At 40.1% G+C, this 27,496-nt stretch overlaps 1 protein-coding gene and 1 long non-coding RNA gene across 2 annotated transcripts; one reads left to right on the top strand and one right to left on the bottom strand.

Moving 5' to 3' along the window:
* LOC109429118 (ralA-binding protein 1) lies at positions 1–27,488 on the bottom strand (the record flags this gene model as incomplete). Its single annotated transcript, XM_019704968.3, is given in 5 exon segments — positions 1–822; positions 2,566–2,749; positions 26,070–26,900; positions 26,963–27,095; positions 27,182–27,488. Coding segments are annotated over 5 exon segments (1,932 nt in total). The 3' UTR covers positions 1–129.
* On the top strand, positions 2,764–3,283 carry LOC109429120 (uncharacterized). Its single transcript, XR_002134654.3, has 2 exons — positions 2,764–2,889; positions 2,951–3,283. It is a non-coding gene; the product is annotated as an uncharacterized LOC109429120 (long non-coding RNA).
* Positions 27,489–27,496: the final 8 nt, after the last annotated feature.

Here is a 27,496-nt window from a genome sequence, read left to right as displayed (position 1 = left end):
TAGTTCACAAATAACATTTATTTAGCATTAAAATACACTACGGGATTATAATTTTATACAAATATGATTATAAATTTGCACTTAATTCTACATAGAGAGATTATTCCATTGAACTCAACGGAAAGCGTTTCAAATTTTATAACGATTCAAAGCAAGGTCCACCTGCATCTGAATCAAAGCCTTGCTTTCCTCGAAAATTTCCTTTGCCAGCATTTGCCGTTTCTGTTCCAGCAGTGCGTTTTCCTTCGCATAATGAGCCACCAACCGTTCGTAATCTTCGTTATCGCTGACCGAGCAGTCCAAACTACTCGGACCGTGCTGCGTTACTCCGTTATCCGTGACCAACAGCCGTTTCATGCGAACAATTTCGGCACGTTCTGCATTGATGCGAGCCTGCAGCTGTGCCTTCCAGTTCAGCAGTTCCTGGTTTTCCAACTGTAGCCGGATGAGAAGCAGATAGTCCGGATGGTTTTCTGGGAGTAACATGAACCCATTATCAGTGACGGTAACTTTGTCACTTATTTTTGCGGCGTCGGTCGAAACGACCGGTGGTTGATCCGGTTTGGTGTGTTCCGGTGATTCTATTTCGCTAATTTTCTGCTCGATAAGTGCCGAGTCCTCGGGCGTCTCGTGGGGAGTATTTTTCGTCTCGGTATTTGTAGCGGATTCCGTTGAAATTCCGGCTACCGTTTTGATAGAGGATTCATCCTCCGAACATGATAGCTTTGCTTTGTTCAAATCAATCGAAATGTCCCCATCCACAGTATCGTCCAAACTTTTTTGAGCACCATCCGATTTTTTCTCGAACGACTTCAGTTTTCGCTGGAAAGAATAAGGATGGACAGTTAAAAATGGGTCACGGTCAGCAATACATCTGCATTACTCCACTGATGCAACAGTGGTCTAACAGTGGTCTAGTGTTGAAATTAGATTATGATCTTATGAAAGTTTCACCTTTTCCTCAATGGTTACATATAAACACAGACAAACAGACGTAGCGCCTTGAACAATTTTCGTGAAAATCCATCTCTCAGTTCACACTACCATCACCTAGTGGAAATGTTTCACGGTACACTGAGTTGTGCAATATCGTCAACTGCAGGCGCTAGTGTGAAACGTCAAACGCAAAGAAAAACGATGCGCGTACCTCTGGTTGCGGAAGCCACAACTATGAAGATTTAAAATAATCGCTAAAAGCGTGGTCGTTTGAAATTTCGCAAGCGTTGCGTCTCTTTGTTTGTGATATACACATAGATAGGGGTAGGCGGGGCATTATGGACACTCGGGGCAGAATGGACACCCTCAATATTTTGAAATATGCGAACTTTTTTGAACTTTTAATGAATGGAGAATATAGTCCATTTGTCTAAAACGTAGTTTGTGAAGAATTAGCAATAAGTTAAAATTCACAAATACAAAGAAATTTAAAAAAAAATAAATAAATAAAACGTAGTTTCAGGAAAGAAACATTCGAAATTAAAATTATACTTGATTTTACACGAAAAAGTTGCGTCCTCCGTTTTTTGTGCATGGAAATTATAATTTTCACACCATCTAAAATAAGATTTAGTGAATAATTTATTGCAGGTCGATTAAAACCTGATATTTCTAGAACACATGCAAGTAGTTTCGCTGTATCTACATGCTTAACATGTTTATATTTTCTTCTTTATTATATCAAAAATCAAGTTTGGAAATATCTTCTGCTGCCGGGGCAAAATGGACACTCACCTTTTTGAAAGAAGCGGCAAGGGAAAAATATAAGCTAAATCACAAACCAACCAAATTCTTCGATTTCGGTACATTTCCGGTTAAATGTTCACTATAGTAGACATAGGGTGAAACAAATTGGTCAAAAAACGACAGCAGTGGAAAATAGTTGTTCTAGGCACAGCTGTACATGCCGACAAAAACGAAGCTTTATCCAAAACAGCCTGAATTTAAATTAACTGAACAAAAATGAACTACTACGGCGTATTATTCAACCAAAATAGTTGTTTTGTAATGAAATGACTTTATTGGTGTAAATAATGTACGAAATTCGTAAAAGTCTCATGGTGTCCATATTGCCCCATGGGGGTGTCCATTCTGCCCCGTATGCTTGAAGACGGTCATGAAAAACTAACATTTTTCGTAACATTTTTTGAAGTGGATAAATCATTTTTCTTCGTGAGCATTCTTATGCAATAGATGCTAAATAGACTTTAAAAGGATACATGTATCAAAAAACTAAACTTTTTTGACATCTTGCCAGGTAAAGTTGGCAAAAACCTTAGGGTGTCCATAATGCCCCGCCTACCCCTAACAACCCTACGAAAACGATTGAAAAACAATCTGACGAAAACCAAAATTGTTGTTATCATAAAATATGGATGGCTCCGAAATTCCTACGAAATAAAACTTTTGAATAGAATAATTTGCAACTAGCAAAGGTAAAAAAAACCTAACATTCCTTCCCTTTTCGACGTCTGTGAATAAGGACGTGGCCGAGTGATGTCTTAATTAGGTGATTTGATAAACCTGAACTTGATTTTGAACCATAGTGTATTATTGGCAATCACTTACGTTCAGTTGTGTAATGATGCGCTGCACTTCCCACAGTTGTTCTTCTCGTTTTTTCGACACAAACCCGGCATTCATTTCGGCGTGTATTTGTGCTAGAAGACTCTCCTGTTTTCTCAATTCGGTTGAAATTTCATCCGGCGTTTCCGGCAGATTGGGACTTGATGCTGTAATCGGAGGAACATACCTGAAATTAAAATGAAAAATATTAAGATAAAATTTAAAAATGTTTAAAATGTTTCCAATACTTGACAAATAATCTCGAGAGAAGCGATAGCTTTTGCTTCTTAAATCGCTTCATTGATCACGCGTTTATTGCAAACCAGCGTAATATGAATGAGAAACAAACATTGTCTTGCTTGGTAAGACATCGTCGTTTTTTTTTCAGAATAGGTACCAGCCGTTTGGAAACAGCAGAAGAACCACACGTTATCTTTGTTTGTTCAACGCGACAGCATGTGTGCTTTTGATTGTATCATTCGACAATGTTTTATCTCTCAGCTCGAGGCGTAGGAGCGAACAGCATCTCATTAACAGTGGTAAAATTGTACCGATTTAAGCACAAATTGCAAACTGGTATCGCATGTCAGTCTAGGTAATATAAAATTTTATCAATTTTGTGCGATGAAACCTTTTTTCTCGGGATACAAGTTTGCAATGAGATGAATGTTCAAAATGATTAAAATATCATTAAGTCAATAAAGAACCATTGATTCTCTTACATATTTTAGAAACTTCTAGTAAAGAAAATGTCCCTGACTTCCCTGCGTGTAGAATATCGCCAAGAAGAAAAAGAGCTTGAGCGACTATTTTGATGACTAAAACGTCTTCGAATGAGTGTAATCAGTTTTGTATTATTTAATTCCGCCCTTCCCAAAACTGATTACACTCATTCGAAGAGGGTATTTTGCTTAGATGGTTCGGAAAATCGGTACAAGACTAAAACTACTCCAGAAATTCCCCGAGGATTCCATGGAAGTCCCCCAGGAGTTCCCTGAAAACTCCTCATTGAAGTTTTCCCAAGAGTTCTTCCAGAAATTTCTCCTGAGATTCCTTTAGAATTCCACGGATTCCTCCAGGAATTTTTCTAGGAATTTCTCCCTGGATTGCTTGAGTGATTGATCCCTTCAAGGATTCCTTCAGGAATACCCCCTGGGATTCCTTCGCGAATTACTTTATGGATTCCTCCAGGCATTCATCCAAGATTTTCTCCCACAACTAATCCAGGGATTTCTTCAGGAATTCCCCAAGGGATTCTTCCATAAATTCCTCCAGAGTTTCCTCAGAAATTTCTCCGGAAATTCCTTCAGGAAGTCCTCAAGGAATTCCTCTTATAATATTTCCAGGAACAAGGAATTTCTCCAAGAATTCATCCAGGAATTCCTCGAAGACATCTGCTTAGAATTCTTCCAAGAATCCCTCCAGGAATTCCAAAAACTTCAACTGGACCTTCCCCAAGAATTTCACCAGAGAAACCTCTAAGATTTCTGCCAAGTATCCCTTCAGGAATTTCGCCAGAAATACCTCCAGGTATTTTTTCAAGAAATTCTTTCAATCATTTAAAAAATCATCCAGAAATTCCTTTATGAATACCTCCTAGATTCTTCAACAAATCTCCAGAAATTCCTCAAGAAAATACTCTTGGACAATTCTAGGGAATCCTCCGAGGATTTCTCCAGGAACTGCTCCGAGACTTCTTCTAAGAATTTCTCAAGGAAATGTTCCAAGAATTTCTCCAAAAATTCCTCCAAGAATCCGTCCAGGAATTTCTCCAGAAAATCTTTCAAGTATTCCAACAGGAGCTCTAATAAGAATTTCTCCAAGACCTGCTCCAATACTTCTGTCAAAAAATCCTCCAGGAATCCCTCCTGGAATTTGGCCAGGGATTCCTTTATAAATTTCTCTAGAAATACCTCCGGGGATTTGCAACAAATACCTCTAGAAATCCTTCGAAAATTCCTCCAGAAATGCCTACAGGAATTCCTCCAGGAAATCTTCCAAGAATTCTTTAAGGAAATCCTCCGAGAATTCCTTAAGGAAATTCTCCAAGAATTCGTCCAGGAATTCCTCCAAGACATACGACAAGAGCTCCTCCAGCAATCCCTTTCAGAATTCCTTTCCATGAATTCCTTCAGGAATACCTCCAAGAAATCTTTTCAGAATTTCTACAAGAATATTTCCAGGAACTTATTCAATAATTTCTTGAAGAAATATCTAGAAAAAACCCTGAAGGAATTCCAGGAGAATTTTCTGCAAGAATTCATGTCGTAATTTGTGAAGGGATCTTTAAAGAATTTCCCATGAAAATTCTTAGAGGAATTCCTGAAGGGTTTCCCTGAACTGCTGGAGGAATTTTTGGAGTTTTTTTTTTTCATTTTTTATTTACTGGAGGAATTTCTGGAGTATTTCCCGTGAGAATTCATGGAGTAATTCATGCGAGTAATTCCGAATTTACGCGAGGAATTCCAAAAGTATTTCCCGCAATAACTGGGAATGAAGGAATTTCTGGAGAAATTCCTGTAGTAATTCCTACAGCAATTCTTGTAGGAATTCCTGCAATTAATCCTGGACGATTTCCTGTAATAATTCCAGAAGGAATTCGTAGAGTAGTTCCTGGAGAAATTCCTGGACTAATTACTGAAAGAACTCCTGGAATATTTGCTAGAGGAATTTCTGGAATATATTCTGGAGTATATCAAGGAAGAATTCCTGGAGCAATCCGTGGAGGAATGACTGATGAAATTCCTGGAAGAATTTTAAGAAGAATCCCTGGTGAGGAATTCCAGGAAGAACCCCTGTTGGAATTGCTGGAGGTATATCGGGATTAATTTGTGGAGGAATGCCTGGAGGTATTCTTGGAGGAAATCCTGGAAGAATTTCTGGAGGACACCGTGGAGGAATTTCTGAAGGAATCTCCTCATGAATTCACACACTCAGCGAAGTAAACTACCGAAATTTATGAAAATACCTTATGAAATTTAGCCATAACTGTAAAGTATGGATGCCGTAAGAATACCTTATGAAAATTGAACATGCTTATTATGACCTAATTACATAAGATAAACTTATGAAAAGAGCAGAAAAATCACAAAATGATGCAGACTGAAATCGATCCATGAACGTCGAGATCACTGAGCTCGTGCCCAACCGACGCTTGAAAATATCGTGTTGCTAAATGTGTATAAAAGCCAAACTGTGAGTCGATTTTGCGCCATAAACCGACATTATGAAATTCATTCTAGTCGTTATGCATTGCAAAGGCCATTTCTTAAGTTAGACCTTATGATAATCTTAGGTTTATTTGCCTGAGTGTAGATAAATTAGCAGTTATTCATGGAGAAGTTCCTGGCTGAATTCCTGGAGGAATTTCTGGAGAAATTACCCGGAAAAATTACCCAGAGAAGGAGGAACTCGTGCAGGATTTTTAGAAAAGTTCTTTAAATAATTCCTGAGGAACTCCTGAAGGAATTCCAGCATAGCTGCTGAAGAAATTTTCGAGAAACTGCTGGAAAACTCCTGAAGGATTTCACGGGAAGTCCTGAGGCATTCCCTACGAACTCGTAGAGGTATACTCGGAGAACATCACGATGAATATCTGAGGGACTCCTGGAGGGATTTCCGAGGAATTCGTGGGTAATTTCCGACACTTCAAAATATCATAAGGATCATTTGTATGTCAATGAACGTACAAGTAACACAAAGAAATACTCAAAATATTATGAACTACAACAGAGATAATCGTGAAAGAATTACATCGATAAAGTAAAGAGACACAAGAGTAGAGCTTGTAGAGCTTGAAGGTCTTACCTCCAGAACAGTTTGGATGACCTCGGTCACCAAGTGAATGTTGCTAAGTAATCAGAATTGAGCGAAATATAAGAGTAGCGTAGATTATATTCCGCGAGCATTCGCTACAATAAAAATATCCTAAGATTTACAGATATTGTGACCCATGCCTCAAAATACATTGCGTCCATTTGTATGCCAGTAGACACTCAAATAGCAACAAATAAAGATACTCGTAATATAATAAGATGCAACAGACACAATCGTGAAAGAATTATGCCGATAAAGTGAAGAGGAATAAGAGTAGAGCCTGTAGACCTTGAAGTTTCTAATTCCAGAATAGTTTGGAAAACCTGGAATATCCCATGAATGTACCAAAAGCATTATAGATGTGCACTGAGGTTCCATCAGTAGTATATACGACATTTCACGATTTTTTCCTCAATTAAAGCATGATATAGTAGGTAAATATCGTAATCCAAACTTCAAAGTGTATTGGAGGCCATTTGTATTTCACGGAATGTCCAACTACCACAATATCAAGTTGATCATAGCATTGCAAGGTCCAATGGACATCAACGTGACTAAATTTCTTGAACAGAGTGAACACAAACGATGCGTTTGAAACTATCTCTCGCCCGGAAATGCTGAATACTTTGAGTAAATATGGCATGGGAGGAAACGTTCTCAGGTGGTTTCAGTCTTATTTATCTGATCGCACGCAAATTTGTCAGTATGGAAATTCCGCTTCGTTGCCGAAATTAGTACTACTTGGTGTTCCACAGGGTAGCGTGTTAGGACCTCTCCTATTTATTTTGTACATAAATGACATAAAGAAGGCCATTAAACATTGTGATGTTAATTTATTTGCTGACGATACAGTGATTTTTGTTGCAGAAAAAAATGCAGAGGCAGCTTAGCAGAAAATTGAAAGAAGATATTAAATTATTGGATGCATGGTTAAAAGTGAAAAAACTTAAATTAAATACTCAGAAAACTAAGACAATGATTATAAGTAATAAGAAGCAGCTAAATTATGCAGATTTGAAAATTTATATTGAGGGAATTGAAATTGAAAGAGTAGAGATCTTTAAGTACCTCGGGGTCCTAATTGACCAAAAATTGACATTCAAAGTACACATCGACAATGTGATTAAAAAGATAGCGGAAAAGTACGGCATGCTAGTTCGATTGAGTAGTCAAATGACGTTTTGGAGTAAAATATTTGTGTATAAAACTTTGGTGGCACCACATATTGATTATTGTTCCTCAGTGATATTTTTAGCTAGTGATATACATCAGAAAAGATTGCAAAGATTGCAAAACAAGTTTATGAGGTTTATTCTGAGCTGCAACAGGTATACACCCATAAGAGTTATGTTGGACACATTACAATGGCTGTCAGTCAAAGAACGAATAGTTTTTAGTGTATTGACAATAAGGCTGCATCCATTTATTACGTAACGCTAAAATCGACATTTTTTTACCCCCCCTCCCCCCTCCCTAACGCTTTTTTGTATGAAAATCCTAAAATTTTTGTATGGACCGTAACGATTGGCCGTACTCCCCCCCCTCCCCCTAGAGCGTTACGTAATTTGTGGATGGCGCCTAATCTTTGACTAATAACCTCTTGCCGGAATACTTGACAAATATTATTTTGCGTGGACGAAACATACATGATTACTCAACTAGACGAAGTGATGATTTACGAGTTGTGCCATTTACTATGACAAGTACGCAAAAATCTATTTATTTTAGTGGAATAAGAATATTTAATGAATTGCCAATTGAAACAAGAACTATGAGAAGTGTTCCTGAATTCAAGAGAAATTGTGTGAGGTGGATTAAAGAACGATTTAGACAATAAGATTTATTAATGTTCGACGAAGATGAATTTGTTTGTAGGGGGATTAGGGGCATAATGGACACCCGGGGCGAAATGGACACCCCTGTTTTTGGCGAAACCGTTGACTTTTATGTAAAACTTTTAATGCATAAGTGTAAAGGAACAAGTCATGGTTCTATTTTTCAAAAGTACCATTTATACTCCTCCAAAATAACGAAAATATCATTAAAATTAAAATGTGTTTTTCATTTGGTGAAATTCTTATAATTTCGAAGTAGCAGCAAATAAGGTATTACGAGTGTTGGAGTGTGTCCACCATAAAAACAAGTGAATTGTTACCTTATCTACATGTATTCGGAGATTTAGCAATGGATGAAGTATTTTATTTTTGATCAGAATTTACTTAAAATAGCAATTTTAATGTTGTAGTCGATTCGGGGCGAAATGAACACTGGCAAGTACGAATGGATGTACGCGCATTGCATACTGTTAGGCGTTTAAGACAGTTGGGAAAAAGTTAATCCGATTATTTTAGCCTAAAGTTTATTAAATTAACTTTGATGTTATGTAAACTCATCTAAGATGGAGTATTATATCTGTGGTATTGATCGCCATAGGCAAATTGCTTAACTGGCCGATGTAACCAAAGAATTAGCATATAACATGCTGGGGTGTCCATTATGCCCCGATGGGTGTCCATTTCGCCCCGTACCTTTCCTGCCAGCCCTGAAAAACACACGGTTTACAATTCATTATTACTTCACAATACAGACATTCTACCTGCTGTAAATGATTGAAATACGTAGGAAACAAGTTAAAGTTGTAAGTGAACTGATAATATGTTAAGTTTTACTCTGTTATACAGGCCTAACGTACTCATTTGCTTAGGGTGTCCATTATGCCCCTAATCCCCCTATGTGTTTAGATAATAAGATGAATTTATGTTTTATTGTAAATTATCAAATGATAAATAAATAAATGGATTATTATTATTACAAACGATGGTAGATGTTTTAGATCTTCAGAAAATGAATTCCAGAGTAGTTTGGATGACCTAGATAACCCAATTCATGTACCATGAGTTTTCTAGGGGTGCTTTGAGGCGTTTTGAGTACCGTAGGCTATGTTCTGTGATCATTCATCGTGTATAAAATTTGGTCGAGAATGTTGGATTTGTGATTAGTGTCACAAACTTCGGAGTACTTTGGAGGCCTTAGAATAGCTCTGGGATGAAAACTTCAACAGAGATGGGTAGTAATACATTGCATGTCGAGGATCATTGAGAACTATTGATGATTAGCAAAACGACGAAATTTGAGCAAAACCATGTAGAATTTATAAAAAAAATACAAAAAATCCAAGTATTTTCAGCTCCTAGCAAAAGGGGGAAGGTACCATACATTTATTAGCACAGCTATTCTGCCGCCACTCGCATAACAGTCCCATATGCATAGGAAATTCAGCAAAGATGGGACTGTTATGCGAGTGGGGCAGTATTCCCTTTGACTAGTGGTGCTCAGGCTGGAGGATACCGAGGGCCAAATTTTCAATTCGGGATCGACCTGCGGGCCGCATAAAACAACAAAAAGAACAATCCTAAAGCATATTTATTAAAAATCTGAACAGTTTAGAACTTGTGTAAGGGTCAAACTTTATAATCTATTGCCCTTCGTGGAGTTCAATTTAGATTCATAAGTTTGGTTGAGAAAAACGTTTCCGCTTCAAATTGAAATTCAAACAAACAGTTTAGAGGTTGCCCCTAGAATTGCCTTGAAGCCACTTCAAGAACTTGTCAAGCAGCTTTTACAAGAATTTCTTTTGAATCGCTCCAAAAAGGTTTACTGAATTTTCTCCTGAAATTTCTTGTGGAGTTGCTCCAGTAGGTTTTCGAGAAATTTCTTGATGTTTCTTTTAGTTTTTCTAGAATTCTCTTGGAACACCTCCAAGAACTCCTCTTAGATTTGGCTTTGGAACTGCCCTGAAGTTATTTCAGGAATTCCTCATTAATTGTTTCCAAGAATTTCTCCTTGAATAGCTTCCGGATTTTTCCGAAATTTTCCCAGGAGTTTCTTGAAGATTTTAGTAAATTCTTTCCATAAGTCTCTTCTAAAGTTGATGAAATACTTGATCATTAAATTTCTTCAAAAATTAGATTTTTAACAATTGTTTCCGGAAATTTCTTCAATATTATCTTCTAAAGTTGCTGCATAAGTTGCTTCGAATTTATTTTTCAGATTTACCTCTTGTTTGTAGTTACTCCAGAAAATTCTCTTTTTGTTGCTCGAGGGATTTATTCTAAAGTTGTTTAATAAATTTCTGTTAAAGTGGCACCAGAACATTTTTCTAGGAGATGCTCCTATAATTTCCATGCAGTATCGCCACAACTTTCTCATTGAGTTTCTTCAGGTTTATTTTCTTCAGGATAATTTAAGTTTCTCCATATACTTCGCTTATAGTTGCTTAAAATTTTTCTCCAATATTGCTGTGTGCATTCAAAATGCAAATATCAAATGCGGGAGCACCAAATGCGGTAAGATTTTCCAACAAGTAACCAGATGTCAGTGGGAGCTTTCGAATCCTAGGTTGGCGGTGATATTGACTATGGTTGCTACGTTGCCTTTAGTAACGTTGTGTTACCGCGTTTGTAGCGCATTTAGGCACCGTTTGCATCCTGAACGCACACAGCAATAATGTTTCCTGGAGTTTCTCAAAAAATGTATCCAAAAGTTTCTCCAAAAGGGCACAGGAGACGCTTTATGAATCTCGCCCGAGATTTTTTTCTTTAAGTTCGTTCAGAAGTTTTGCTTGGACAATTCAAATTGGATTCGTAAGTTTTGTTTCGAAAAATGTGTGAGTCTTATAGTAGAAATTTAAACAGTGAAAACCAACCAAGTTGAGATTTGTTGAGAATTTTGTCAAAAACTTCGTGCTTTGTGTTTTTATGTTCTTCGGGAAGGCGAAATGTGAAATATTTGCTCAGCGTTGCATTGACTGTGCCTAAAAACTGCAACTGATTTTTAAATGATTCAAGATTGCATTTTAATCAAAATTTCATTTGATTCTCACCACTTATAAATAACTATAAGCTGGCTTCGTGACTTAGCTGAAATGCCGAAATATTTCGGAGTTGCGATTTCGAATCTTACCAGAACGGATTGTTCTTTTTGTTTATTTATCATTAATTTGTGAACACTGTGAAAATTTAGGACCCATATAGCCGAGGCGGTAAACGCACGGGTATTCAGCATGACCATGCTGAGGGTGACGGGTTCGATTCCCGGTCGGTCCAGGATCTTTTCGTAAAGGAAATTTCCTTGACTTCCTTGGGCATAGAGTATCTTCGTGCCTGCCACACGATATACACATGCAAAATGGTCATTGGCAGAGGAAGCTCTCAGTTAATAACTGTGGAAGTGCTCATAGAACACTAAGCTGAGAAGCAGGCTTTGTCCCAGTGAGGACGTTACGCCAAGAAGAGGAGAGAGGTGAAAATTGATCAGCATTTTTTTTTATTTCTTAATAAATTTAACGAGTTATTTCAAATAATGGTTCAAAAATTTCAATTCGTCTTAAAGTAGGGTAAAAGCACTAGATTTCGCCCCCCTAAAGCATTGAACTATCCAAATTATTAAGTTTCAACACATATTTCCGATAATATCTATGTTTCTTTGGTGATTCTTGCTAATTATCCTACAATCAGTGATAACCCAGCTCAAAAGTACCATTTAATGAGGATTTAATACAATAAAATAACAATTTTCAATATTGATTTGTGATTTATTTTTCGCCCCCCAATTATCCCCCGAATTATCCTGGTAAGCTTTGTGTCTTCTGCGTTTTTGAGTTATGCAAAGCAAGCTCCCGTATGGAAAATCAAGAAAAAAAGATTTTCCTGTGTGCATATTATTCGCCTCTTTGAGTTTAAATTAACAGAATGAAACAATATATGCATAGATCAATAGATAGATTGTAAAGTAGAAAACATGGCCAACTAAAAATTACGTAATAATGGGATGCGTACACAAATTACGTCACGCTATGTGGAGTGAAGTGGGTGGTCTGTTGACGTCCCATGCAAAAAATTGGAATGGAAGAAATGATTTTGAAATGGATTTTTTTTGCTTTACATAACTTGAGGGAAACATCCAAAAATTACGTCACGAAAAAAATATGTATTAGGGCTACTTATTCTGAAATCATACACTAGATATAACAATATTTGCGAATTCGACTGTTCTCAATCACAGCAAACTTACGACTTATTAAAAACAAACGCAAGAAATATTCTTATAAATAAATTACGTCACAAAGATTTTCTAATTTGAAGTACATGGAATTCAAGTGATTGACATTGACCGATTAACTATCACAAGCGTATGTAATCTTTCATAGCTGTTGCGAATAGTTAAATTAGAGTTGATTGAAAGTTACATTTCATTACTAGCCAAAGCGAAAAATGCCAGTGGTCGTTTCGCCCCGTAAAATTTTTCAACATCTAAAATTTAACACTTTTTTAAATTCAGAGAGTTTGAACAATAGAGTGTTAGTGATGAACCCTTGTAAGTAAAAAAGGCGCGAAATTTATCACCAACTCACCCCATGCAAAGTCTTTCAAAATCAATTCCATTTTCTCTCCCATTTTTTTGTATTTCGTCTCATCAACGTGAACATAGTTTTAAACAAGCTTAAAAAGCTTGACTTTTGGATTTTTTATATTCGACAAAAGGTCAAATTATCCTCCAAAATAGATTGAGCGGGCATCCCGGATAAAAACTAACCATAGGGTATTTGGTGAAAACCATTCCTGTACCATACAGTGTACCAGCAACAATATAGTGTATTGTAATGGAATTGTTCGCTAAAAGCAGGCCCCTGACACGGCCTATATCAATGCATTGGAATTATGGTAGACAGGATGTCCTGGGCGCTAATAAATAGCGCCCACTGTCAGATGCGAAAACATCAACAACTTTTTGTTTAACGTTTATTTTGGTTTGTTGATCAATTTTTAAAATCAATTTTTGCATCTCAAATGATCACAAAACACTTCAAACTCGCTTTTATATTAATGTACGGGAAGAGGAGCACGCGATTAGTTGAATAAAGCAACCCAACAAACATCCAATGTAAAGGTGGATTTCGTGTGTGGCTCAAAACATTAAACAAAGCAGAGTTTGTTGATTACACGCTCGTTTCAATTAACACTTATATGAGTATAAAGCGGTTAGATGTTGGCTACGATAAAATTCATTCCTGCCAGGGGCCTGGCTAAAAGCTTTGCACATTGGTAGCTACTATACATTTACATCCGATCTTTAAGTAACAATATATTATACTGTTTTTCTTACGTTTGAACCATTCACTATTCCGAAACAATCTTTTTCCGTGCATTTTTTATTATTTATTCAGTTTATGATATTTTCCGTGCTTTGTTTTGTTGATGTTCGTGACATTTTTGTTGCAAAGGAAATGAAAGAGAAAAAAGTGAATAAGTTGAAACATCTATGTATTTAAAGTCAATAAAATGTTTAAATAAAGTGGTAAACCAGGTGTCCTAAGGACTGCATATCCAAGAGATATGGTGGGCTAGGTATTTATGTAGAGTGCGATGAGAGGAATACGAATGTAGGTCAACCCGGAAACACGCAGTCCAGATTACCGTAAATCAGTGGATGAGTTCAACACTATTCTTTCTCTTCTTCTCATGTGAAATTGCCTTGTACAACAACCGAATTAAATGCGATTTATCTTTGACATTTTTAACATAAGGACTGGACACTGAAACGACTTCTGATATAAGTTCGTCTTCGCTTTTTAACCTAACTTATAGTTGAAACGAACTTGACAGTTTTCTCATGAGTTGTTATGTACTTGATCATGCTTTTGATCGTGTAAACAATAATTTTCTGAAGGTCGTGATGCGGAACTTCCAATTGAATGCAAATTTTGTGCAACTTTTAGGGAAGATTATGTCCACCTCAAAATCTCGTTTGCTAATCAACGGAAATCTTACTCCAAGCTTCCCTATCCAACGTTCTGTAAGACAGGGCGATCCTTTAAGCATGCATTTATTCGTCCTTTACCTACACCCACTCCTAGAAAAATTACGGACAATCTGTAATGGTCCATTGGATCTCGTGGTGGCATATGCCGACGATATATCTATTGTGATAACCGATGAACGCAAACTGGCCACTATACAACAAGCCTTCCTAAACTTTGGGAGATGCTCCGGCTCGTTACTGAACCTTGGGAAAACCATCGCTGTGAACATAGGACTACATCGGGCTGGAGATGGACCAGCCTGGCCGAGGGCTCAAGATTCAGCAAAAATTGTGGGAATTACGTTTTTCAACTCCCAAAAGCAGCTAATCGATTACAACTGGGCTGAGGTGATTAGGAAGACATCACGGCTGATGTGGATGTATAAGGCGAGAAACCTCACGCTGCTCCAGAAAATAATTGTGCTTAACACATTTATTACATCGAGACTCTGGTTCATGGCATCAGTAATCAGCATACCGAATCAAGCTGTAGCGCGAATGACATCTTATATTGGAAGCTTCATCTGGGAACGTTTTCCAACCAGAGTCCCGATTGAGCAACTTACCTTGCCAAAATTCATGGGTGGCCTCAATCTGCACCTACCAATGCACAAATGTAAATCGCTGTTGGTAACGAGGTTCCTAACAGAAATTAGAGAAACTCCATTTGCGATGTCGTTCCAGCAATATTTGGAGAACCCTCCAAATCTAGCTGCAATCCCTGCTCTTTACCCATGTTTAAAGAGTCAGGCCAAAATCTTGCCTTACATCCCCGGACAAATGAAAGAAAATCCATCTGCTGCTTCAATTCACAACTACTTCCGTGAAAAGCTGAAGGAACCGAAAATCGTGCAAGAAAACGCCAATATCTCTTGGAAGAAAGTGTGGAGAAACATCAGGGCTAAAGGACTATCTTCGATGGAACAGTCAACGTACTACCTCCTTGTGAATGGAAAGATTCCACATGCCAAGCTGCTTCATCGGCAAAACCGAGTGACAACCCCGTTCTGTCAGCTGTGCCCCAACACGGAGGAGGATCTAGAGCACAAATTGTCCACCTGCCCGAAAACTAATGCTCTTTGGAATCATCTTCAGTCTAAGTTGGAGACAACCGTAGGAAGGAGGATGACGTTCTCTAGCCTGAGAATACCAGAACTCATAGCAATGAGTGGGAGATGCCGTTACAGGGCTCTAAAAATGTTTATAACATATGTAAATTATGTTTTAGATGCCAATGACCAGCTTTCTGTAGAGGCATTAGATTTTGTTTTAAACTGTTCTTCTGTGTAACGTGTACATGTATCTAGTGAAATAGTTCCAATAAATGTGTTTACAAAAAAAAATGTATACATATTTCATAGTTCAGTCAAACTGGAGCCTCAATATTGCAATAATGGTTAAGCACGCTGTAATGATACTTATGTACCTCGTCACCCACTTCATGCAACTACATTAGTGGTCTAATAACACTTAGCGTGCTAGGCATAGTTCCATCATGCCGCTCAAAGTGTTGCCACAAATAATGCTTAGTTTGCAAAACCCAGTTATCTGGCTGGTGGGACATGGGAGCCTAAGCTTCAACTGTTAATGCAATCAGAGGCTACTCAGACTTAGACGAGTTTAGGTTAGTTTGGCTAGAACTGCCATTATCGAAGGAACATGACGAGATAATATAACATTATATGGTTTATCTAATGTAAACAATACAACATAACAAAAGAGAACCATTCCAAAACCATGATTAAATTTATAACCTGTAGTGAAATTACAATTAAAAACAATATATTTACGGTACATTTTATTGCTTGAAACCATACGTGTACCATACAATGTACGGTATATTAAAGCCAGGGTATCAGTATTTCAAACAGTTCATTTACAATAAAATGTATGGTTTTGTAAAAAAATATATATGGAGAAAAATATTTTTTTATATTGTTACGATACTTAACAACCCGTATAGTATATTGTAAAAATCTTATTTACAATTCACCATACAGTTGTCTACATTACATCTTATTGTTTTTGTATTTTTTATTTTTACAGTGGTGTTTATTGTAACAATATGGTTCTAAATAGTACTGTTACAATACAACATTTGGTTTTTCTACTGTATTTTTTATTCGGGATTCCCTTATAGAACGCGACGGTTTGGAACGTTCGTGCCACGAACAGTCCCAAAAATCGCCCCTTTTTGCCTTCACACCTGACTTCACAGTCAAATGTGACAAAAGTGACAGATTGGCACGTGCTTTTCTGGCTGGCTTGATTGCATTTCATTTTCGCTCTCTTTCGGGATTCCCTTATAGAACGCGACGGTTTGGAACGTTCGTGCCACGAACAGTCCCAAAAATCGCCCCTTTTTGCCTTCACACCTGACTTCACAGTCAAATGTGACAAAAGTGACAGATTGGCACGTGCTTTTCTGGCTGGCTTGATTGCATTTCATTTTCGCTCTCTTCCTTTTTTGCAAAGATTACAGCAGAACGTCGTATCAAAAACTAAATAGTTTGTGTGATAGCAAGGGGACTCAATTTGACGAGGATCGTTGAAAATTGAGTGTTGATCGACCTTCGAATTCAGTGGCCAAAAAATCACAGAAGACAGTCATTAAATAGATTAAAATGACCACGTTTGCATAAATGGTACATTTTGCCCCACTTTCCCCTACCTCACAAAGATCAACTTCACCTCATCCGATATCTCAACACCCGATTTCAGTATGAGAAAGGGAGGGCGAAAACTGAAACATGCAATACAAATAGAACGGGACAAGGGATTTCGCCAGGGGCGAAAATTGGAAACTTAAAATTTTGTGCTTTAATTTTCGCCACCTATAAAAATAGCTAAAAATTGATAAATTTTATCAATTTAGCTGAATAAATAATCTGCTGTGTATTCCTAAGACTTGTATGATTATAAATGTTCGTTATTTTGGGTTGGAAGAGTTGATTTTGTATGTCTTCCCAGGTTCTGATTATCGTTACTGTTTGCATTGCGTTGAAAAAAAGCATACATCATTGCTATAGGCAACTCCAACGGAAGCTAACGATCCCTCCGCATCTGGTGGCAGGAATGAGAAACCTATGAAAAGAGGGGCTCCGCCAAAATTTGCCATTGCGCAGCATAGGCAAACTGCACTTTTTTCACTTTTTCATATCGAATTCCGCATCGTAGAGAAACAAACGAGCACTTTTTGAATAGAAAATCTAATTTTCTTTCAGATGCGCTTAGATCCGGTAGGTACTTACGAACAACTTATGTGATTAATTTGAGGCGCTCTTGCTATGCCTCCGGCGGGCAATCTTCCGGATTTTTTGTTAGCTGGCCAATCCGGTGTCTGTCGCCGTGGGCATCGAGATTGATGATAATAGAAGCCATTGCCAATGGAAAATAGCAACTACCAAGGGAAAATATTAGTTAATTTTGAAGACGAAAAATTGCATTTTTGATGTAAACAAACAATTTTCTCCTCATCTCACCTAGCGCCTCTACAATTGGGGGTCATCTGGATTCGCCTATGACTATTTCACAATCGCTAATTCGACAGATTAAATTATTGGTTTTGTGGAATATTATTAGTGCACAAGATTGATTTTCATTTGCTCTCTTAGATACGTTAAAAAGCAAACAACAATCTACCTAATAAATCACAAAAACTACGAATGTTCTATTAGGGGGGCGAAAATTAGGGAGGGGGCGAAGACTAGTGCATTTACCCAACTCCGCGGGCTGCATCTTAAGGTTTGGAGGGCCGCAGGATGAGCACCACTGCCCTTGACTATAAAAAAATCCGGGGTAAAATGTTTTAAAACAATGAAGACATTGCATATCAAGTAGATCGTCCCGGGTGTTTACGGGTTAACCCTTATGTGACCGACAGAGTACCCGGGTACCCAGCACCCATTTAAAATACACGGTAAAAAGTTTGTCGGACACATAACGGTTAAAAAGCACGGTGTAGAAAAAGGAAAAAAAGTTTTTGTACTGTTTTTTTATTCTTGAAAGTTGTCTTTTCGTCCACATCCCTAGCACTATCAGCATCGGTCCAAACAGGTCCAAACTATAGAAAAAATTTCATAAATCGACAAAAGTAAAAATCTCTAATTTGTCATAAATAGGTTACGTTAGTCAAAGTCGAAGTAGCTTCGAATCTATAAGCAAGCACTATTGAATGCTGCACTTTCACACTATTAGTTTCTTAGTTATTTTAAATTGATATTGCAAGAAAACATTATTAAGCATTAGGCATTTGAAACATATTAGAAGAGTTTACTCACAAAACTATCACATATAAAATAATGAAAGTGAAAATTAAATCACAAGTAAATCAAATGTCGAGAACTATGAATAAGCAAATTGAATACACGAGACACTACTAATTGTTGCATATTTGAATTGATTGTTAAAATTAATACTGGACAACAATTTAAAGTCTGCTGACTCCAAAAAGATTCCAAGATTCGCCACAAAACGCAAATGTTTTCATTATGATTCACAACGACTCTCATAACCCTTTCAGACTCAACCGACTGGAACTGTTTTCTGGGTATAGAAACTACTAAGCCCTAGCAGGTCCCTCATGTTTATCAAGCATTTCTGATAAATCAGTCGCTTAAATTCCTTCTTTCCAACCTATTTTTTTTTTTTTTGTTATACCCCGAAACAGCCACGAGTTTCTCTTGCTCCCCAAACTATTAAAAGGCATTGAATAGTGGAAACGAATAAATAATAATAAAAAAAAAAAAAAGAAACGGGTTATTCGGGGAACGAATTTTTTTTTGGAAAAGGGGCATTCGGGGAAATGAAATTCGAGGTAACACAATCGAGTATAGAACTCGTAGAGAAGATGATAAGAAGATACGAAGAAACAAATTAGAAGGGAAGTGGTGGGTCAGGGATTGAACCCAGGACTTTCTTCAAAGGAATCAGAAGCGATGGCCATTGTTCGGACGGGTAAAAGTAAAACCTTTTTTGCAGCAAACCAGTTTTATTGGGTGTAGCTCAAAACTGAAAAGAGTAGATTTATTCCATATAAGTAACAAATTTTCAATAAATTTTAGAATATCATTCCGGCTTACATTGATGGTTTCCTTCATATGAAATACCAAATCCAAACAAGAACTGTATAGAGATTGTGACTACAACCTAAGAATTCACATCGTTAGTTACATAATAAACTAGTATGAAGAATGTAAATACTCACAATGTGTAGATAATAGTTAATATAATAAAGAAAGTAATTTAATTTAGAATAACAAATTTGCCACGCTATCAAACCAACTTTTTGTAGCCTTTTCGTTTTCCTTTCGGTTTTCTTCGTCACCAGCTTCTAATTGTCAAGAGATCTGTCAACCCATACGTCACCCGCAGCCAATCCAGTTCTAGAGCGCAGTGGTGCCATCATTTCCCCCGCCCGTAACTCTGGTCCGGGTTCGCGGCGTTCGCCAACTTGGCCAGATTTACCTCCGAGTTCCAGCACCGCCAGCTTAGTTACTGCCCGACGGAGAAGTCTTCGGTTGGTCCTGACTAGGGCCTGACGTACTCGTCCGTCTTTTCCATGTATTAAACGTTCTACAATCCCACGAACCCAAGTTCTTCTGCTGTCTCCGTCCGTAACGTAGACCAAATCTCCTTCGGCAAGCGGGTTACACTCTCCATACCATTTTGTGCGCTGGTTAATAGTGGGGATGTACTCTCTAATCCAGCGATCCCATATAACGTCGGCTAACTGTTGTGATCTTTGATACTCGTCTCTTAAGGCTGCAGCAGGATCTACATCCACGTGTGGAAATTTGCGTTCATCAGGCGGAAACCCTCGAAGGAAGTGGTTAGGGGTTAACGCTTCCGCCTCTGCAGATTCCTGGGGCATGTAGGTTAACGGCCGAGAGTTTATAATTTCTTCAGTCTCAGCTAAAACGGTCAACAACATTTCGTCCGTTAGTCGTCGGCCATCCTCGAACGCCTTCATTACTGTTTTTGCGGATCTAACCAAGCGTTCCCAGCACCCGCCCATGTGGGGTGCTGAGGGTGGATTGAAATTCCACTGTGTTCGCGCATCGGTGAAAGCTTCCGCACAATCGGTGTCAATCTTCCGACCAATCAGACCAAACTCTTTGCTAACGGCCTGAAAATTGGTACCATTATCCGAAAAAAATTCTAGTGGTACTCCTCTGCGACACATGAACCTGCGTATAGCCATAATACAGGATTGACTAGTGAGATTATGTGCTACCTCCATGTGAACGGCCCTGGTAGTCAAGCAAGTCATCAATGCAACCCATCGCTTTTCTGAGCGCCTTCCGACCGTTACGTGGACCGGTCCAAAATAATCAATTCCCACGAAGCTAAATGGTCGCATTCTTGGAGAGAGCCGTTGGTTGGGCAATGGTGCCATTCTTGGAGTAGTAGGGCGACACTTGTGGACTCTGCACCAAACGCAGTCTTTTGACACCTGTAGCACCGCTGCTCGTAAATTTGGGATATAGAAGCGTTGGCGTACTTCATTTACGACCGTTTCTCGATTGCCGTGACCGAATTTCTGGTGGTAGGACATCAATAATTTCTTCGTCACGTCGTGGTTCTTCGGCAACACAACGGGAAACTTCAACTCGAAGGGAACAAACTCAGCATAAGCGGACCTTCCTTCCATCCTTATTACGTTATGTTCGTCTAACAGCGGGGACAGTTTGAACAGTGGGCTGCAACGTTCTAAAGGATGCATCTTTTCGACTGGCAGATCTCGATTTTTGGAAAGGGTTTTCAACTCATCTCCAAACGCTTCTTGTTGCGCTGTTCGCCATAGGACATTTTCAGCACGAGAATATTCACCTTGTGTGAACGGTATTACGACCCCCACCACAGGACGTTTGACGATCTCCAACAGTTTCGATGTTGCTGGTACGGCTGCGATGGTTTCTCCTTGCTTCTTCTTCCGGCAATTTGCAATAAATCGGAACACGCAGATGATGGATCGGACAAGAGTTCTCCAAGACGAGAAGCGAGTAGTATCTACGACTTCTTGCGACAGAACAATTTCGTGGAAAAGATGAACCGCGCGAAGCTCTTCCTTCGGGTTAGGCACTACTACTTCTTGTGACGGCCAATGATGCTCCGGATAAAGCAAGAATTCTGGACCATTTACATATTCACCATTCGGGTCCAGAGGATGACAAGATTTCCATTTGGTCAGTGCATCAGCGATATTCATCTTACCGGGAATCCAGCGCCAATCGTCGGTGGTTGTGTGGGTGAGGATCTCACCTATGCGAAAAGCCACAAACTGCTTATATTTTCTGTGGTCGGATTGAATCCAGGCCAGCACTGTGCGAGAGTCAATCCAAAGCAAGGTTCTTCCTATAGGGAGTGAGTGGCCTGCCTTGATGGATTCAGACAACCTAGCTCCAAGTACCGCTGCTAACAATTCGAGCCGGGGAATAGACAAATGTTGCAACGGAGCAACTTTTGCTTTAGATGCAACCAGCGCTGTCCGGGGTTGGCCGTTAACCACCGCTCGAAGATAAGCCACACAGCCATAAGCGTTTTCGCTTGCATCGGCGAAAACATGCAGTTGCAACGTATCGTGATCAATTGGGGATGCTGAAGAAAAATAGCAGCGAGGGATTCTTATAGCTTCAATCGTTGGAATTTCTGCGGTCCATCGCTGCCATTTAGATGCGGATTCGTCGTCGATTTTATCATCCCATGCGCATCCAGAGCGCCACAAGTCCTGGATGATGAGTTTTCCATGAATTGTAAGAGGCGATAGGTATCCATGTGGGTCAAATAAGCTCATAACACAGCTGGACACTTGACGCTTCGTTGGTCGTACATCACCGGTGACAAACGGTTCCAAATCGTTGCGGAATGTTGTCGAGAACAGGAACACATCTTCCGACGGATCCCAAGAAACTCCTAGAACCCTTTCTGTAGAGCTGGCTTTGGAACTGAAGTGCACAAGGTGGTTTGATCTGGGTTCACCCATCTTATCGAGGAAAACGGACGAGTTGGAAACCCAGCTGCGGATGTGAAATCCAGCTTTGGAATGAATCATTCTTACCTCGAGAGCCCGCTTTACAGCTTGGTCAACAGCATCGGTGCTATCTAAATAATCGTCGACATAATGTTTGTCGACGATTGCCTCGACTGCATCCGGGTATTGCTCAGCGTAAGCCTGCGCATTCTTATTTTTAATGTACTGCGCAGAGCATGGCGATGAAGTCGAACCAAACGTTGCCACATCCATAACGTAGGTTTGAGGTGGACCAAACGGATCATTACGATAGAGGAAACGCTGGGATTGCTTGTCACTTCGCCGAATTCGAATCTGGTGATACATTTCCATGATATCGCCCCCAAAGGCAATTGGTCGTTCACGGAAATGGTACAGAACGACGGGTAGATTGGTTAACAGATCCGGGCCCTTGAGTAGTGCAGAATTCAACGACGAACCATTCACCGCTGCCGCCGCATCCCACACTAGGCGTACCTTAGAAGGCTTCTTCGGGTTGAGTACCACATTCAGCGGAAGGTACCATACTTTTCCAGGTACCGCATCTTCCAAATCTTGTGCGGTGAGTTTGTGCGCATACCCCTTTTTTAAGTAATCTTCGATTTGCTTGGACACGTTCTGCTGCAGCTCTGGGTTCTTGGACAGCCTTTTTTCCAGATTTTTCATACGCTTGACCGCCATGGGGAAACTGTCCGGCAGTTGCGGATTGTCCTCCTTCCACAACAGACCAGTTTCGTACCGATCTCCAACCCGAACAGTGGTCTTTTCCAGCAAATCTCTAGCACGACGGTCCGCCGCTGATTCTGGCAGCATAGTCACTGAGATTCCAGATTGTTCCAAAACATAGTGACTTCGAAGTAGTTCGTGGAGATCAACATCTGCCGCATTTTGAACTTCGTGGTGACCTCCAAATCCTGCTGACGCTTCAACTCCTTCTTGTGGTCCATAGACCGTCCAACCAAGATGTGTACGGACTGCAATCGGTTCTCCGATATTGCCGATACGTGACTCTAAAGGTGCATAGACGTGGAGATGTTTCAGTCCAATCAATATTTTGGGAGATCCGTTTCGATAGTCGGATACTGGCAGCCCTTTCAAGTGTCGATATTTCGCTGCGACGGTGGAGAAGTCCAATGTCTGTTTTGGTAGCTCCAGTTGATCAACGGTGTGCACATTTTTTAAAACAAACGTTTCGGCCGAGTTTCTTCCCGCGATCGAGAGATGAACTGCTTTGGACTCGCGTTCAACTCGTGTTATTCCTGCCGTCCACTTTACCACAATTGGCTGGGAAACTCCTTCCAACTTGATCAGATCCACCACTGATTTTTCTACGAATGAGTAGGATGCGCCTTCGTCGAGAAAGGCGAGTACGTCCACAGACCGATCGCCATTAGTCAGCCTAACCGGAACCATTCGAAATATGATGGGTTGCTGTACATGCACCTCGTGTACGTTACAATCAGTTGTCAGCGGTACCGTCGGGCGTTGGTTGTTTGGTGGATGAAGTAACGGATGATGACGTTCTTCACACGACCCAATGTTACATTTTATCTTGAATCGGCATCGCACTTGACCATGTTCGTTGAGGCAAATATTGCATAATTTCCACCGATTGACTTCATTCATTCGCTGTTCCCAGGAGAGTTTGCTGAAATCTTCACAGTACCTGACTCGATGGTCTGTTCGATTACAGATTCGGCACGGCTTTCGACCTTCATCCCGTTGTTCCGGTTTTTTGATAAACCGAGCATCTGAAGTGGAAGACACTGTGCCACTTGATCGCTGATTATCCATTTCACCTATGTGTGTGTGCAAAAATCCTTCTGGATGTTTCTCTCTTCGCTTCGAATCTCGCTTGTCTTTTCCAATTCGCTGGGTCTGCTCCAGATGCATCTCTCCGAAGAGCGTTACTTCGCTGGCATCGGCGACTATTTCCGATAGAAAATCCGCAAACGTAGTCAACGTCACTTCCACTTGCCGTCGTTTATAGCGCACCCATTCGAGCTTGGTGGTCGAAGGTAACTTGTCCACTAACTCCTGAATTAGCATAGGATTAATCAGGTGATCCCGGAGGCCAGCAGCAATGAGGTGATCACTTAGTTGCTGTACAACGACCCCGAATTTGATGAACGTTTGCAGTCGATCGATTCTAGGAGGTTCTGCCTTTCTAGCTTTTGACACTAATGTTTGGAGAAGAAGCTCCGGTCTGCCATAGAGGTTCCTCAGGGTTTCGATGACTGCCGGTACGGTTTGTGGAAGCAATAACCTGCTTCTAACCGCTTCGAGAGCAACTCCTTTTATGCTTTCCTGCAATCTGCCAAGATTCTCCAGATTCGACCAGTTACACGCTTTGTTGCTGTTGCACCAACTACTGTAAAATAGTGGCCACTCTTCAGGCCGTCCGGTGAAGACCGGCAACTTTTGAAATGGTCCTTTTCGAGCGGCGAGTTGTGCCTTGGTTAAACCAGGTTCTTCTCGTAGCTCCCGGTGGTCATCGTCGTTGCTGAATTCGCTGTCTTCACTCGAGGAGTGCTGATCGTGGTGTGACTGGAATCTTGTAGTTGCTCCATCAAGGGTTCTACAGAGCGCCGGCCGACATCTTAGTGGAGATAGATTCAGCCCGGATGCACTATTCGCTGGTTGATTGCTTCTTGGCTCGACGCCAACAGGTGTAGAATTTTTCGGATAGGCGCCTCGGCGATCAACGGTTTCTTGTTGTTGCGCTTGTTTCGCCGGATTTTGCGGTCGATCCCCCAACATCCTGTCGTTTACAGCATCGTTGTTTGCCTCTTTGCTGCTCGTAGCTCCAATGGCAGTAGTATTCGACCGTCTGTGATCTTCGGATATTTCCTCCTTCCTTTTCTGGAACCTTGCTTCAGCCATCCTCTTCATCTGCTGCATCTCTCGCTCTAGTTCAAGCTCCGCAAGTCGCGTTTGTTCTTGGCGCTCCAGCTCCCGTTGGAAATTCCGCAGCTTGATCTGTTTCATCAGTTCCAGGTTTTGCTTATGGGCTTCGTCGGCTTCTTGTTGCTCCTTTTCGTTGGCTATCCACAGCTCGCTAGTTTTGTATCCAGGGTCACTCGCCGTGATATTTCTGCAAGCCTCGCAGGTCCACGACACATCTTTGATCTCGTCTGTGACGTCCACGCAGGAAAAGTGGAACCAGCGCTTACAGACATCGCAGTATACCATCTGTCGGTCTGCGTGATTCGGCTGATCGCAAAGTCCGCAGTCATAGCTGGTGGCATTGAGGTTAGAATCATCTTCATTACCACTCATCATCAATTTTTGAGTTTTGTTCGGACGGGTAAAAGTAAAACCTTTTTTGCAGCAAACCAGTTTTATTGGGTGTAGCTCAAAACTGAAAAGAGTAGATTTATTCCATATAAGTAACAAATTTTCAATAAATTTTAGAATATCATTCCGGCTTACATTGATGGTTTCCTTCATATGAAATACCAAATCCAAACAAGAACTGTATAGAGATTGTGACTACAACCTAAGAATTCACATCGTTAGTTACATAATAAACTAGTATGAAGAATGTAAATACTCACAATGTGTAGATAATAGTTAATATAATAAAGAAAGTAATTTAATTTAGAATAACAAATTTGCCACGCTATCAAACCAACTTTTTGTAGCCTTTTCGTTTTCCTTTCGGTTTTCTTCGTCACCAGCTTCTAATTGTCAAGAGATCTGTCAACCCATACGTCACCCGCAGCCAATCCAGTTCTAGAGCGCAGTGGTGCCATCAGCCATCAAACCACCAAACAGATGAAATAATGACAATAATATGATATTCAGGTAGCGTACTCACTTGAGTAGTTCCGTATCCGCAAACAGATTGTTACAATGGCAAAGAATAGCCACAAACAACCGGTGAGACATTTGCAGCGTCGGACTCAGCAGCATCGCAATGTTCTGTGCGTTCATCTTGGTGTGCGATTCGTTCTGCGTGACGGCATCCAGGTGAAGGATCACCCATGCCAGTAGGGTTCTGTTACTGCTGGGAAGCTGTTCGACCAAACTGACCAGCTCTTGCTCCTGTTGGGAAACTTGCGAATGCGAGGCTGCCTCTTCGAACCGTGTCGATAGGTCAGTGGTCAGGATGGGTTCTGGAAGTTCGCGTAGAAATAGTTTCAGCAAACCACAAGCCGTTGAAACATCAAAGTCGTGGCCGAAGCTCCCTTCGCGGTTGTTATAGAGCTTCTTCAGTTGCTGGAGCTTCGATTTGACGGCTTCCACTTTATAAAGCTGGTCGCTCTTTAGACCATGCTCCTGTAGGTAGTCGATGCAATCTCGAACCACCAATGGGAGGTTGATTCCGTCGTGGCAACGACTTCGTTCAACAGCAAGTCCGAGCGATACTCCGAAGATTGGTTGGGCATCTCCCAGTTCTAAGACTTCTTCGCTTACGCTGCTCTGTTTTAACTTTTTATCTTTCTTATCTTTTGACTTATCCTTTTTGTCTTTGTCTTTCTTGTCTTTATCTTTTTTCTTCTCCTTCTCAGGTTTTTCCGGTTGCTTTGCATCTTCTACTTTGGACGTTTCCGGTTTATCCTTTTCCTTTTCGCGGGATTTTTCACGCTTTTCCTTACTTTTGGATGGAAACTTGAAAGCTTTAGACTTTTTAGATTTTGAAGGGCTTCTGAAATGAAAAATTTCTAATATTAGTACCAACACTTCGAATAATTAATAGGTCGATCTTACTTAGTTTCCAACTCTTCCTCCGGGGAGCTTTCGCCTTCCAGCGCGGCGTAAGCTGTTTTCTTCTCTTTTTTGTCCTTCCGCCGACCAATCAGCAGCTCTTTCTTGCTTACTTTTTCTGCCTCCGCTTCAACGACTGTGGAATGTGGACGAAATGAGCAAATAAATTTAGAAAATTCTTGGCATCCAACCCTAGTGCCATTGCCACTATCTGAAACTTACAATCTTTGTCATCTTTTTTGCTTTTGCCACCCGTTTCCGAGGCGTACAGCCCCGGGAAATCTTTTTCCACGTCCGGACTGTCGAAGTCCATTCCGATTGCGAATTTGGCTGAAGCTGGTGGTCACTAGTTACTTTGGGGGATGATATTTTGATGTAATTTTAAGAAAAGTTCATATTTCACAATTTATTTCAAGTAAAAACGCAAAATAATCGATTAGTAAACGCAAATTCTTGCAAAGTTGGGTGTTGCAAGATGGACCAACCAGTGGTCTTAGCCAGTCGTCAAGACAAGTTCAAAGAAAAAAAAGTTGGGTG

Source organism: Aedes albopictus, chromosome 3 (assembly GCF_035046485.1).
Source record: "Aedes albopictus strain Foshan chromosome 3, AalbF5, whole genome shotgun sequence".
NCBI classification, from domain to species: domain Eukaryota; kingdom Metazoa; phylum Arthropoda; class Insecta; order Diptera; family Culicidae; genus Aedes; species Aedes albopictus.
This window is presented reverse-complemented; position numbering and strand designations above follow the sequence as displayed.